At 33.0% G+C, this 15387-nt stretch overlaps 1 protein-coding gene across 1 annotated transcript in view; it reads left to right on the plus strand.

Moving 5' to 3' along the window:
• Positions 1–2601: 2601 nt before the first annotated feature.
• Positions 2602–15387, plus strand: part of Tecrl (trans-2,3-enoyl-CoA reductase like) — a 69785-nt gene continuing 56999 nt past the window's right edge. Inside the window, exon 1 of the mRNA XM_070013079.1 lies at positions 2602–3043. Coding sequence (XP_069869180.1) covers positions 2819–3043 — 225 coding nt within the window. The 5' untranslated portion in view covers positions 2602–2818. The remainder of the gene's footprint in view (positions 3044–15387) is intronic.

The following is a 15387-nucleotide window of genomic DNA, read 5'->3' on the forward strand; positions in this document are numbered from 1 at the left end:
AATATGTTGAATTACATTAATTGACTTGCATATGTTGAACCAGCTTTGCATCCAGGGAATGAACCTCATTTGATCATAGTGCATCATTTTTTAAAATTAGTTGTTGAATTCGGTTGGCCAAAATTTTATTGAGACGTTTTTGCATCGATGTTCGTCAAAGAGATTGGTCTATAGTTCTCTTTGATGAGTCTCCTTTTTGTTGTTGTTGTTTTGTTTTATTTTGTTTTTCCAGCCATGGGGCTTGATCTCTGGGCTTGGGCACTGTCTCTGATCTCTTCCATCTCAAGGCTGTGGCTCTTCCACTTGAGCCATAGACCACTTCTAGTTTTCTGGTGGCTGATAAGGGTCTCACGGACTTTCTTGCCTAGGCTGGCTTTGAATCATGATCCTCAGATATCAGCCTCTTGACTAGCTAAGATTACAGGTGGCTCCACGCCTGGCCCTGTCTGGTTTTGAGATGAGAGTTGTGCTGGCTCCATAGAATGAGTTTGGCTGTGATGTAAACCAGATCCAACAAAACATAAGCTGTATGGTTTCCCTCATTGGTAATAACTGAAATTGCTCTAGGATATTCTTAGGAGAGGACCACAATAGTTATTGGCATATGACAATACAAAATGATGCTTTTTGAAATGAACTCCAAAAAATGGAAACAAGAGGTTTTGTTTTGTTTTGTTTTTTGTTGGTTTTACTGTTTACAGTCTTGTGCCTGCCTTCCTTCCTTCCTTCCTTCTTCTTGGGCCAGGGGAGGGTGTTCCCCTGGTGCCATTGTTTTTATTTCAGTACCCTTTGTCTTGTATATGTTTATCTGATTTGGGAAACGAAAGGGAAATCACAGGGACAAAGGGTGAAGCAATGCAATGGCAATACTCACTAGACACTGTTGGGAATGAACTTTATAACTTGGGGGAAGGGACATCAAGAGGAGAAAGTGGGGATAAAAAGAGAATGTGAGTAACCCTGTCCAAAAATAATTGTACTCATAGGCTGTAAGGAGGCTGGAATCTGAGGATCATGGTTTGAAGCCAACCTGGGCAGAAAAGTCCATTAAACTCTTTTTCTTTTCTTTTCTTTTCTTTTTTTTTTTTTTTTGTGTCTGGTCATGGGGCCTGAACTCTGAACCTGGACGCTGTCCCTCAGCTCTTCAGCTCAAGGCTAGCGCTCTACCACTTGAGCCACAGCAATATTTCCAGCTTTTTTTTTGCTTATGTGGTGCTGAGGAATTGAACCCAGGGCCTCATGCATGCAAGGCAAGCCCTCTACCACTGAACCACCTTCCCAGTCCCTCCATTATACTCTTGTCTCCAATAATTTACTGAGAAAAAGCCAGAAGTGGATCTGTGGCTCAAGTGGTGGAGCACTATCCTTGAGCATAAAGAGGATCATGGACAATGCCTAGGCATTGAATTCAAGCCCAGGACCAGGAAAAAAGAAAGAAAGAAAGAAAGAAAGAAAGAAAGAAAGAAAGAAAGAAAGAAAGAAAGAAAGAAAGAAACATAGAAAGAAAGAAAGAAAGAAAGAAAGAAAGAAAGAAAGAAAGAAAGAAAGAAGGAAGGAAAGAAAGAAAGAAAGAAAGAAAGAAAAGAAAGAAAGAAAAGAAAGAAAGAAAGAAAGAAGGAAGGAAGAAAAGAAGGAAGGAAGGACGGAAGGAAGGAAGGAAGGAAGGGAAAAGAAGAGAGTGAGAGAAAGAAAGGTACTCATATAATTTGTGTAATTGTAACCCCTCTGTACATCACCTTTTAGAATAAAATTTAAAATAAATAAGTAAATAAAAGTTTTATATATGTTTCTTCACCAGATTTTAAAACAATGCCCTGAGTCTCTCTAGAAGTACTTGCAATTTATCAGGTTTCGTACTTAATCCTACATAATTTGAATTTTTCAGAACTAAGTCCTTAGTGTTGAATTTGTGTATCAACAAAACAATAGTCTAATGAGAGAATATGGTGGAAATGTTGAAATGAAATTAGTTCCTGTGCCCCAAATTACAAAATAACTTTTCACATATTATAATTTCATATTATGCCATTTTTCATTTCCTGTATGGAGTAAATATTTTATTACTTGGTTTGGTGTGCTAGCAAGTGTGTTAGAGGTATGCTCTATCATGCCTTGCTAGATATACAGCTTTCATTGCAAAGATAAGAACACAGAGAGAATTGAACTTAGAAGTAGATGAAATTAAAAAGCTATAGATTAGATGAATTTAGATCAACCATTCAGAAATAGTCAAAGTTTACTAATGAAAATATTTTTCTCTAGAAAAACACACCTATATGTATATGTATTGTATATAAATATGTGTATACACATATAAGGAAAAACACATATATGACATTTAAATCCTGTAGACATTTAAAATGTGTTATATAACAATGTATATTTTTTAAATTCAGACTGTAAGTTGAGACTGTGCTAACTATAAATGTATCTAAATGTCGATGAATTTGTGCTAGTATGTATATATTTGGGGATTAGTGTATCTAGAATTCGGAGATAATAAGAACACTATTTTTTTTCTTGCTTTGGAATTTCAGATAAGAGTAGCCATAATAAGAAGCAGAGATAAAAAAGGAGCAAGGAAGAAATAAATCAAATGCTGGTAAAGTAATATCTACATTGCAGCAGTTCTCAAAAGTGTTATATATAGAAATAAGATCAGTCATTGTTTTCGAGCCTGCTAAATAAAACTGGACTGCGGGGAAAGGCATGCTACTCGCCCTCCCTGGGGCTCACTGCGGGACTTAACTGGTGCAGAGGGAACACTCTTGCAAGTGGCTCCTGTTTACATGACAGATTTCTCCTGCAAGTTCACACAATGTTCAAAAAGAACAAGTCCCTTGAACGCAAGGGAGAATTAGTCTTTCCAGGAGTTCCGCGGCCCATAATGAAGACTATGAGAAATTTTCACTCTTTGTCACAACTTGTGCTCTCAGCGGGCCCTCTGAAGTCAAATCAAGCAGCCAGACATTCAAAAACCACTCACTTTGAGATCGAAATACTTGATGCTCACACAAGGAAACAGATATGTATTTTGGATAAGGTGAGTGTTTTTTTTTAATTACAAGTTATTTATTTTAATGTTTCTTATTGGACCCACAGATTATAAATCAGGTGTTTAAATGCCAATAGGATTGTATTTAAATACTTTCCTGACTTTTAGCTTTAATTTTAAGATGAACAGGAAAACATAATCATGTGTTTCAGGAAAAGTAACTGCTTCATCATTCACTGTCAACTTAAGTGAATTGAATGGTAACTAATAGGGAAGTTCTGGTTTTCCTGCTTTTGGTGACCATTATCCATACAGATGTAAAATAGAAGATGTTCGTCTGTGAAGTCTGAGTTAAAATAGTCTCTCTTATCATACTACATTTCATTTTTGAGTTACCATAGAATTTCAATTTTATTTGTAGAAGTGGAAAATAAAAGCCATGGAAATTTTTTAATAGCAAGATTGATATAAGGGCTGTCATACACTAAATTAGTAAATGTAAAGCATTATTTTGAGATATGTACCTGCTTAAAAAGTAATCCTCTCACAATGAAAAATTAATTGTCTCAAACTAAGCTTTGAGTTCTTGAAAAGAATACCGTCTATATTCATAATCATAGCTGTTTCAAAAAAGGAATGATAAAATATGTATAACCCAATTAAATCAAATTAAAGTAGGAGCCCATGTGTACATTGTATAGGTACATATCCAAGGACAATATTTCAAACATTCTGCTTTTTTATCAGCTAAAAAGAAAAGAGTCGCTTACTCTGAGAAGCCTTGATAATTTTAGTAAATATTTCATTTACTTGTCATTATAAAAATGTTAGCATATAATTGTTATTCTAAAGACAAAAATCACTGTGACATTTAAAAATGTCCTAGCTAGGATTCTAGATAAGAAAAAAGAAGGGGAAGAAATTGTTTATTTATTACAATGTCCAAGAAGATGGTACATATTTCCATGTTTTATAATTTCAACAGTTTGACTCACCTGTTATTTGGGTATAGCATTTATTTCTAGACACAAAATAATAAAGCATTTACAAGTCATAAGTAAATATTAAAATATTCAAAACCACTTATTTCCATGTAATTTCAAATTGTATGATTTTGTATATTTCTCCTCAGACTACAGGTAACTAATCAATATGAAATAGAATTTTGATATATGGATTTCCTAAGTGACATGATTTTTTAAATTTAATCTTTGTAAAATGTAAAAATTAATTTTTACATAAACTTAGAAGTTAAGCTGCTCATCTGGAAATGACTGGGGCTTGCAAAATCCCCAAACCCCATTCAAAATCTTCCAGAAGAGCAATATTAAATTAAGAAACTAGAAACTAATCAGTTCCTAATTATTTTGTTTGTACTTGAGATTTTAGTTGAAAGTAATCAGGAAATTTTGAATTCCTGGGAACTAAGCTACATTTCACTAACAAGCATCCACAAGCATATTCTTCAGAGATGAGGATTTTTCTTAGGAAAGCTCACATTTGAACCTTTTAAAAAATTATCTTTAACAATGGTACTCATTAGACACCATGTTCAAAATGAATTATACAGCTTGTGTGTGAGGACAGGAGGGAAAACCTGAGATAAAAGGAGGGGTGAGATTTTCCAAAAAGGAATATATTTGATACCTGACATAAAACCGAAACCCCTCTGCATATATGTTTACAATAACAATAAACAACAAAACAATAAAAATAAATTTATCTTTAAGTAGTTGAACAAAGGAGCTGCTATTCAACAAAGCAGGTATTCATGAATACAACTTTTCTTTATCAGTGTCAACCCCTTTCATTAGATTTGAATCTCAAGAGGACTGGTATTTATCTCCTCTCCTCTCTTCTACTCTAATCTCTTCTCCTTTTATCCCTTCTCTTCCTCTTCCCTGGCCTTCTCACACTGCTCCTCCTCCTCTTCCTTCCCATCTTTCTCCTCCTCTTTTCTTCTCCCCTCCTCTCTCTTTCTTTCCTCCTCTCCTCCTTTCCCCCTTCTACCCTCACATCAAAAACAAAACAAAAGAAAACCAACTATACACCTTCTTGGCTGTCTCCTACAGCTTTCTGTTCTATTTCTAATTGTTTTCTTCAAGTGTTGATGATATTATCTCCCTAGTTGCTTTCTTTTTTTTCTTTTTCTTTTTTTCTTTGTAAGTCTACTCCACTTTTGTATCAGCCTCCATTGCTTAGGACATGAGCTTGATGAGTTAAATATGGAGGCATGACTTCCTTAAACCTAAAGGCTCATTCTTCTGGAGTATGTGAGTATATCAGTTATACTTAGGCTTCTCCAAATACTCTTGTTGAGTCTCAGACTAGTACAATAATACGTGTATGTAAATATTTATACATGTACATGTGCACACACACATTTGTATCCTGTATTACTTTATGGCTTTCTCTTTCTTTCCTGTTCTTTTCATCATTTGACTTATAAGGTGTGAACTTTGAACAAAATCCATTATAAAACCCTTTTCTTACTTATAGTTCTTTACCATAATAAACCTGTTTCTAACTATTATTAATCCACTTGTGGTTTACATTTGTATAACATAGTTTACATTTCTCCTAATCAACTCTCCATCTATAAAACCATTAATTAATCTAATGTCTCTATCTTTCTATCATCTATCTATCTGTATCTTCTGTACAAATCTCATGGTATCTACAACTGAGCACTAACATTGATCTGGCATAGAATTCTTCAAGTAAATAAGTGGTAACTGCATTTTTCAAATTCCTAAATCAAGCACCTGGAGGAGTCAGGGTTCACCTTAATCTCATGCCACACATACCAGCCATATTCTTAAAGGTGTTTTAAAATGTATCCACACTCTTAGAATTTCTCAATTCTCCTGGCAGCATTGTAAACCTTTACTCTGTTTTTTTTTTTTTTTTTTTTTTTACCTCAATCACATTTAATATTTCTTATGTGACAACCAGCAGGTGAAGCTGTGTCCTCAAAACTACTGCATGCCTTCCTCAGAATCAAATCACACATTTTCCTGAAAGCTTTTCCTTATCATTCAGACTGCAAAGTCTGCCAGGGTTCTCTATTATCTTTCTTTTATTCTGTATTCCACTCAAGGACGCCTAACATGCTTTCACATTATTTAATTCATTCATTTACAGATATTTGCTTCACAAATGTGGCTGTTCTAACTCTAATATTTTCTGTATTTAAACTAGTTCTTCACGTAGTGTTGAACCAGTGTATGCTAAATGATTTTCAGGCTTCATATTCACGTTTAACCATTATAATTATAATATGAAGTGTGATTTACTAAAACAAGTCACCATTGGAGTAAATGTAAAATTCTATTACCTACCACCATTTTCTAAGTTCCAAATTTAGCTTTATAATAGTATATATTTAATTAACAGATAATCATGCTCTGATGATAAGGTAACATACGTTTTATGTGGCAGATGAAGACATTTACTCAAATTTTAGTTTTATTCCAGGAATGTAATTTTTAAAAAAATATACAACTAATCAGAGCTTATAAATTAGCTGGGTTTAAAATATATTCTCAAGGAGTATATTAGAGCTCCAAAAGATATAAGAGACAAGAACATTAAATCTTAACATTTAACAGTGCATTATTTTCAGCTTTTGACTCTCCTGCTTCACTTCTGTTTTGGAAAGTGTCAGAGCTTATCTGGTGATAAGACATTGATTCAAGAGCACTGTAAGAGCACTAAAAGCTGAGCTGACAAATGCTTCCCAAATCTTCCCTTTTCTTCCCTTTGATCTTTCTCCAAGGAAACTGACCTCAAGCTCACTGTTTATTTCTTTTGTTTGCAGTCTATGTCAAACACAAACCCATTCTAAAGAATGCTCAAAAATGTTAAAAAAAAAAAAAAAAACTCAATGATTTTCCAGTCATTATTATAGTAAAAAAAAAAAAAAGCCACCATCCTATCAGAAAACAGTAAGAAATACTATAGAAGAAGAAGATAATAAAATGTAACTTTAATTATTTAGAAATTTGAACATTCCTAATTTTGCCATTGATTTATTTTTTTCCTGGGGCTTGACCTCAGGGCTTGGATGTTGTCTCTGAGCTTCTTTTGCTCAAGGCTGCACTCTACCACTTGGGTCAATGCACCACTTCCAGCTTTTTCTGTTTATGTGGTACTGAGAAATCAAACCCATGTATTCTAGACAAGCACTCTACCTCTAAGACACATTCCTAGACCTCCACTAAATTTCTTAATGTATTGTCTTGGTGTGTAGCAAACTCAGTAATTTTTTTCACCTATAAAATATGAAAAATTTTAGAACATCCTCTCTTCCTCCTCCTTTTCCTCCACCTTTTTCCTCCTCCTCTTCTAACTCCACCTCCCCCGTTTCATCTTTCTCCTTCCCATTCTTCCCCTCCTTCTCTTCTTTCATTTCCTTTTTTTCCTTTATTTCTAATCTTCTCCTTCCATTCTTTTCTTTTTTCTTGTCTTCTCAGTTCTTTTTTTTTTTGGGGGGGGGGGTCCGGTCGTGGGGCCTGAACTCTGGGCCTGGGTGCTGTCCCTCAGCTCTTCAGCTCAAGGCTAGCACTCTACCACTTGAGCCACAGCACCACTTCCGGCTTTTTTCTTTTTGCTTATGTGGTGCTGAGGAATCGAACCCAGGGCCTCGAGCATGCAAGGCAAGCACTCTACCACTGAGCCACCTTCCCAGCCCCTTGTCTTCTCAGTTCTATTGCTTCGAATAAGAAATCATTTTAATTAGCAATGCATAATTTAAGTCACAAATTTTGAATTCTATTAGACCAGAATTTTAATATAAATCTGAGAATGTGCTTTCTTTTGTTCTGAGACAAGTTTCAATATCCCTGACCTTTAATATTTTTTTTTTCTGAAAAATGATTTAGGCATTATTAGACTTCCTATAGAGAGGAGAAGATGTTTTGGGCATAATTTGAGATAAACATTGTAGCAGAATCAAGCTTCACATTCTGTGAATATTTATACATTGTAACTAACAGATATCAATATTTGCATTAGCCCAAATTCTCAGTTTCAACTTAATTTCATGGTAGACTCATTTGACTTCTGATTCAGACATGCTGTTTTAAGATAGCTGCTTATTTTCTTTCCCTTTTGACATAAAAGAGGGCCCATAATTATTATATAATTTAGATATTTGAAATTAAATAGCATCAGTTAACATTCAAACACATAAAGTAGGTATGTTGAAAGTCTCTTTAATGCTAAATTAAGATAAAATATGTAATCAAAATTCATATACAATTATAAATGATGGGAACTGAGCTTAATCATTTCTCCCAAGAATGGAAATTAACATAATTAATTTCTATGAACCCAAGGAAGCACCAATACCCACCAATCTTTATGAATGTAACTGAGAATTCTATAACAGAGCATGTGTTCTAATTTCAGAAGAATCAGTATATATGGATTAACATTCCCTACTGGAAATTTTATTTTCTTAGAGAAATCAGTCATATCATGTTTTAACAGTATGTAATGTAATTAGAGACAATATTTATTTTCCCTAATTTTTGCTCATTTTATTCTTGGAAGTAAAAGACATTTTTAATCTGTATTTCAACCTTGCAAATTATGGTTTTATGGGCTTAGCATTTTATTTCACTACTGTTATTATACTTCTCTGTTTTGATTTTTATGTTTACATTAACCAAACTCTTGTAAATATCCTCCACTATCATCTAAAGTTTCTCTATTGAATTTAATTTTTAGCACTATTTTTGGTTAGTGTTTAGTATCCTAAAAATGAAAGTTATGCTTTATGTGCTGAGGATCTTTTAGAAATACTAATTTAAAGTCTTTTTAGTCTGAGTTAGAAAATAATTTGAATAATCTTTTCCAATTAAGTCTATTGTAATTTAATTTTTGTGATATTCATTTTAGTCTTTTTAAAAAATAATTAGATGCTATACATTCCTGAAATAAGTATGACAAACATATTTTGGAAACCAATCTATACATATATATGAATAAGAATTATGTGGCAAATAGATTATGTGAATTCATTTAGAAGAAATGGTTGCAGTTTTCACTTAAATATACAATTGTCTGTCTGCAAAGATGACCTTACTATTTCCTTATATATGAGACAAGATACTTCATTTAGAACGTCAGTATAGGTAAATATAATAGAATACATATTTAGAGATTAGTTTAGATTTGCCAGATTACAATATTCTCTACCTCTCCCCATTGACACATTTGAGTTTGATAATCAGTTATCTATGCATAAGTAGATATTTGTTCCAATATTTGCTTGAGTGCTTTATTATTTATGTATTTGAGATAATTCAAGCAAAGCAAAGAAAGGAAGAAAACTGTGTGAAAACACTTCCCTTGAGAAATAATTCTTATCTATGTCCTGCATAGTAAATAGGATGCATATAAATATGGGACAATGATAGATACTTAGGAACTAGGACAAAATATGATCTACTTAATTGTCAAGGGTAACAGGTTTGGAAAGGATCAAAATATGATCTTGAGTTAATGTTTCCTTGTATAACAGATCCTAAGGCTCATGTGACATACTGTATATTTTTATGGTTTTATTATTAATTAACTAATTAATTTTTATTATTTTATGACAAGTAGGACACTGGAAATCACTGCTGTTCAATCTAAACTGCAGATTCTTGTAAAATAGATACATAACTCAGTGGAAATCTGAATGTGAACATATTTAGCTCAGGTCTGAGGTTGTATGTGTAGATGTGTATACATATGTATATGCATATCTACACATGCAGATACACATATACATACACATTCATAAACATGCATACTCCGGTTCTGGGAAAATGAAGATCAGACATTGAGAATTGAATATGTTACACCAGTGTTCTACCATTAAACTTAGTAGTTTACTTGTGAATTAAAATTATGTGGATAATTATTGCAACCTTTCAAGTAGATTATTTGTAAAGAAAAATGTGATGGGGGTAGGGTGGGGTGGAGGGAATGGGAAGGGATGGTAAGGGGAAACAAAGGAGGAGGCAACAATGCTTGATGAGAAATGTACTCATGTAATTGTAACCCCTTTGTATGGTATTTTCACAATAAAAAAACAACTAAGAAGAATAAGAATTTTGAAGTTTCTAGCACACATAAACGATAATATTTGGGGCAATAAAAATGCTCATAATAATTACCCTCCTTTGATGCTTATACATTGTGTACATGTGTTGAATTATAATTATGTATATATTGCATGCCAATAAGATAGAATAAATTATATATATGTGTATAAGTATTAAAAAATGTGATGTATTGAAAAGAATGAACAGAGGTTCCAAGAGAAAAGAAAAAAAAAAACAAATTACTTTACTTCTCATGGCCTTGTAGGCCAAGTGGTCCCAAATGAAGTCACTAGCAAAATCAGTGTTTAGTTAGGTCTTCTTCGTGCATATTATCCCTGCAGGTTTTGTATGGCAGAAGACATGGGCACTTCTAGGAGGCCTCGCTTAAAGCTTAAGCAGTCCATCCCAGAGGGCTCCACAGATTTTGTTTGCTTTCTTAGAATCAATTGTTTTCATTTACTTTGTGCTAAAATCATTGAATTACCTTGGCTTTCATTACCACTTCTTCACAAAGTTAGCCTTTAATAAATTAGGAGGCATTTCAGCATCATTGAAGTATAAATATGATATTACTTAACATGTTAAATTATCTAAAGATTTGGAGTAGCCTAAAGGGGCAAACACAAGCAGGTATAGATAACAATATTTATACCACATTAAAATTTAACATTCTCATGCACAAAAAATAGTGCTCCCTGAGGCCCTATTTGCATTATTAGAAACACAGAAGCAATTAAATGTATTTCTTGTTTCTTAGAATTTGTATAATGAGAGTACCTATGCAGAGTTCTAAATTGCGCACAATTGTGAGTAATCTCAGATTTACATACAGTTATGTAGATCTTACTTTGCTCCATGAAAAATTTACTTGCATAGTGACATGATACATCTCTAAGAATCAAAAGCATATGTGAAGATAATATCATCCCTAGTGTTTGGTGATAATCCATCATCTACAATATTATTTTACAGAGGCATAATCCTGGAACATTATCACATCTTTTTTGATTCTTCTCTTCTTTCCTCCCTTTATAAATTGTTCTTTCTTCAACATAGTCAGACCTTTATGATGGTTCTTTTTACAGAGATTTAAACAATAGTTAACTGAAAATTTTAAACTTCTAGTTGAGCATGTACTGGCTCATAGCTCTTGTAATTATTTCCTAAAAGGTATAATGAAACCATTGTTTATGCAGCATTTGCACGTTTGTGGTGTCATGAAAATAGAAATGGATTAAACCACACAGGAGGATGTGCATGTGAGATGGGAACACTTACCTGTCTTAAGCAGGCATCAGTGTGGGAGGGTCTCAGGGCCAGCCTCTTATAGACACTAAGGGAAATTCTCACATTGAGAAAATTCCAGAGGCCAGAAGGTAGTGTTCTATTGAAAAAAATTAAGAGTAGCTCTTGAAATCTCTTCCAGAGTCTCACTACACAGAAGGATTATTATGGGGATATGCATGAGAGTAAAGGGCAATCTCCTAAAGTAGAAATCATCTCTTTCAAGGGCTTTACATCTGTGGTCTTTCATGTCTCAAATGAAAATATTGTGTTACATAGACACCACTAAAGAGTTTAGTTAAGAATTCTAAGACATACTACTAACCCACTTTAGGGATTTTAATGTGTGAACCTCAGTCTCCATACTATTATTATATTATATTTTATTGGTTGGTTTTCAAATGAAAATCCTCAAATAAGTTTCAATCCCTGTTGATCTATTGGGATTTAAGAGACTAATCTGAGCCCATTAGACTGTGTCCACATAAAGCCTGTGAATGTGACACTCACTTGATGTCTTCTCAAAGTGAGTTCTATTTCAGACAGATTATTTTGAAGTCTTTACCATGGCTAGATAGTAGATATTGCAAATTAGAATTGCTCTTACTCTTAAATCAGGGAATTCTATATTAAACTTAGCGTCTCTAAAATAAATCATTGTTACTATGTGCTTTGAGGCTTTAGATGTCACAATTACAAGATATTTGACTTTAGGAAAACAATAATCTAATATAATTGGTTACTGAACTACATATTTTGACAAGTACAGGTTTTCTTAAAGTGTCCTTTATTTGTTAAAAATAGTATATATGTCAGTTCAATTTGAGCTTAATTGATTTAAGAAGGACATTAGCAGAGTTTATTGATATAAAATAAGTAGATCCCAAGCTGCTTCTTTGCTGCACATATAAAACTTTTCATTTTTTCTTACTAAATTATATTTATTTCAGAGCTATTTCTATGGAGAATTATTTTTAACTCATGACTTAATAGAATATTAACAGTAAAAGAGCTCTAGCTCTGGCTGTTGATTGTTAAAATAAAATATGCTTTATTTTATAGTGATAAAGATGAAATGTAATTTTTATAATTATAAAAATAGAGCTATATTAATTAGCTTTTTTCACTAAGAATTGCAGCATTGTACAAATAATCATGAGGTAATTTTTATGAGTATTTCTATAACAACTTTTCATAAGACTTAAATAATTAAATAAGTACCTAATTTCAATTTTAATGCGCATTAGTTAAATATATATATATATAAAATAGTTAAATATATATATATAAAATAGTTAAATATATATATATAATAGTTAAATATATATATATATATATATATATATATATATATATATATAAAATGGTGTGGGTATGTCAGTACTAGGGCTTGAACTCAAGGCCTCTCATTCTTGCTTAACATTTGTGCTCAAGGTTCCCACTTTATCTTGAGCCACACCTGCATTTTTGGCTATTTTCTAGTTAACTGGAGACAAGAATTTCAAAGACTACCCTTCCGACTTTGACCCATGATTCTCACATCTCAGCTTGTCAAGTATATATTTTTTCTTTTCTTTTTTTTTTGTCGGTTGTGGGACTTGAACTCTGGGCTTGGCTGCTGTCCCTCAGCTCTTCACTTCAAGGTGAGCACTTGAGCCACAGCGCCACTTCCTTGTCAAGTATATATCTTGTAGAAGTTGGGTTGTTTTCTTGTTCTTGTCTGAAAGCAACTTAATATCACTTACATAACAAGGTTATGTTAGCCACATGTCTATTTGTTTAGACAATAAATCAGTACATCTTTCAATCTAAGTAATTAAATATTTTATTACTTTAATAGAAAAATGAATGATTTTTTTTTTTTTTTGTCGGTCGTGGGGCTTGAACTCTGGGCCTGGGCGCTGTCCCTCAGCTCTTCAGCTCAAGGCGAGTGCTCTCCCACTTGAGCTACAGCACCACTTCCGGTTTTCTGGTGGTTTTATTGGAGATAGGAGTCTCACGGTCTCTCCTGCCCGGGCTGGCTTTGAACCACGATCCTCAGATCTCAGCCTCCTGAGTAGCTAGGATTACAGGCGTGAGCCACCAGCGCCCGGCGAAAAATGAATGATTTTTTAAGAAAAAGAAAATTGTCTAATGAATGAACCTGTTTCATAATTGTTATGAACCAATTGGAGGAGAGGGCATAATAATATAGCAAGGAATTATTTTAACAATGTTTGCAATTATGATTTTATGATCATCATATATGCCCATGTTAACAGTACGGGTAACACAATTCACATTATATAAGCAACTGATTATATACTTTATATCAGAAGATATTGTCCATTTCACTTTCATTTAGCTCAAGGAAAAACACGCCTTGGAGAGCATATGCATTTTTGCAGAAAAGAAACTGATTTTTATATATGTATTTTAATAAAAGCCCTATACACATACTTATCCACACATACATGGATAACATTGACATATTTTTTCCTTAGTCTATGCTGTGATTATAAAAACCACTGAGATATGGCTATTTCATGTTCTTTTCCAAATTAATATAGATTTTAGGAATTTAATAAGGCTAAGAATGAGTTTAGATTCCAAATTCCTGCCAGCAATCCTTGTTGACTGTGATGAAATATAGCTCAGTATTGTATTTTAAAAATATTTCTCACAATTTTGGAAGTTTGGAGATCAAAACACTTGCAAATGTGGTTCTGGTAAGTACTCTGTCTCTACTTCTAAAAATGGTACTTCAAAGGCAACAGGAAGAGTATCAATTATTGTATTGCAGACTTGCAGAAGATCCAAAAGGGAGATGCCACTCTTGGCATTCCTTTTATTAGGATATTGAGCCTATCATGTAGGTTAGAGTCCTTATCAAATTACCATTTCAAGGACACATCTACAAAATTTATTTCACTGACAATCACACTCTTAACATGAATTTTGAAGAGTGCAAACTCTCTAAGACAGAGACAATTTTTCAAAAAAGTAAACCAAATGTACAGTGAACTCTAAGTTGCAGAAGGCATGATAATATCATCTTTTTTTGTCTTCTTCCACATTTTACATGATACAAATTTTAAATATTTTGGGTTGATAAAAATGACAAAATTGGTATTCAATAATAAATATTCTCCCAAGAAAAGTATATGTTCACATTATAAAATTTGTCTGATTAAGAAGGAACCCACATCATCTGACGCTACAAGTATTAGTAATGAAAGTCTTTGAAACATGACTGTTTTAATTCCTCTCACTGAACTAATTTACCAGGATTATGTGTAGAATGGGAATGAAATAAGATTCTACTGGTTCCTTGCAGTTCTTCATGGATTTATTTACTAACACTTTGAGTAGACTTAGCCAAATAAAACTTTAAGGGTGTTTCACCTATGATATGAAGCGAAGTCATAGACCTATCTAAAATTCTTCTAATGAACGACATGTTAATAAACTTAAATATCTCCACATTCATTTCCATTTACAACGTCCATTAAATTATAACCAAAGTAATTGCATTTGTCTTATAAAGTGAATTTTTGTAATTACAAGCCTGTAATACTTAAAACAAGTTATATATATGTACATATATATATATGTATATATGTACATATATATATATATATATTGCACTGAACATTAGAGATTAAAATCCTCCACCTTTTGCAGTAAAAAGCAAATCATTTCTAAACCTTTAAGGTTAAATGAGCTTGTGTGACATATTTCACAAATAAGGATGTATTAAAGGAATTTATAGAGGACATTTTATGTCAAGACTGAAATCAAGAACAATTTGGAATAGTTATTTCTACCCTCTGTCAACAATCGATGAGATGATGGTGACTGTTCCCCTTCTATGCCAAACTTGGAAAACAGGAAAAGAGTGGATCTTATGATGGTCATGTAGAAACAAAACAAGCAAACAAAAAAAACAACTTTTTGTTTGTTTATTTTTTGTTTTGAGACTCTGAATTTTGGAATTTGTGAGCCAAGTATATCACATATGATTCTGAT

This window comes from Dipodomys merriami, unplaced genomic scaffold, assembly GCF_024711535.1.
Source record: "Dipodomys merriami isolate MVZ:Mamm:240054 unplaced genomic scaffold, mDipMer1.0.p SCAF_9, whole genome shotgun sequence".
Classification (NCBI taxonomy): domain Eukaryota; kingdom Metazoa; phylum Chordata; class Mammalia; order Rodentia; family Heteromyidae; genus Dipodomys; species Dipodomys merriami.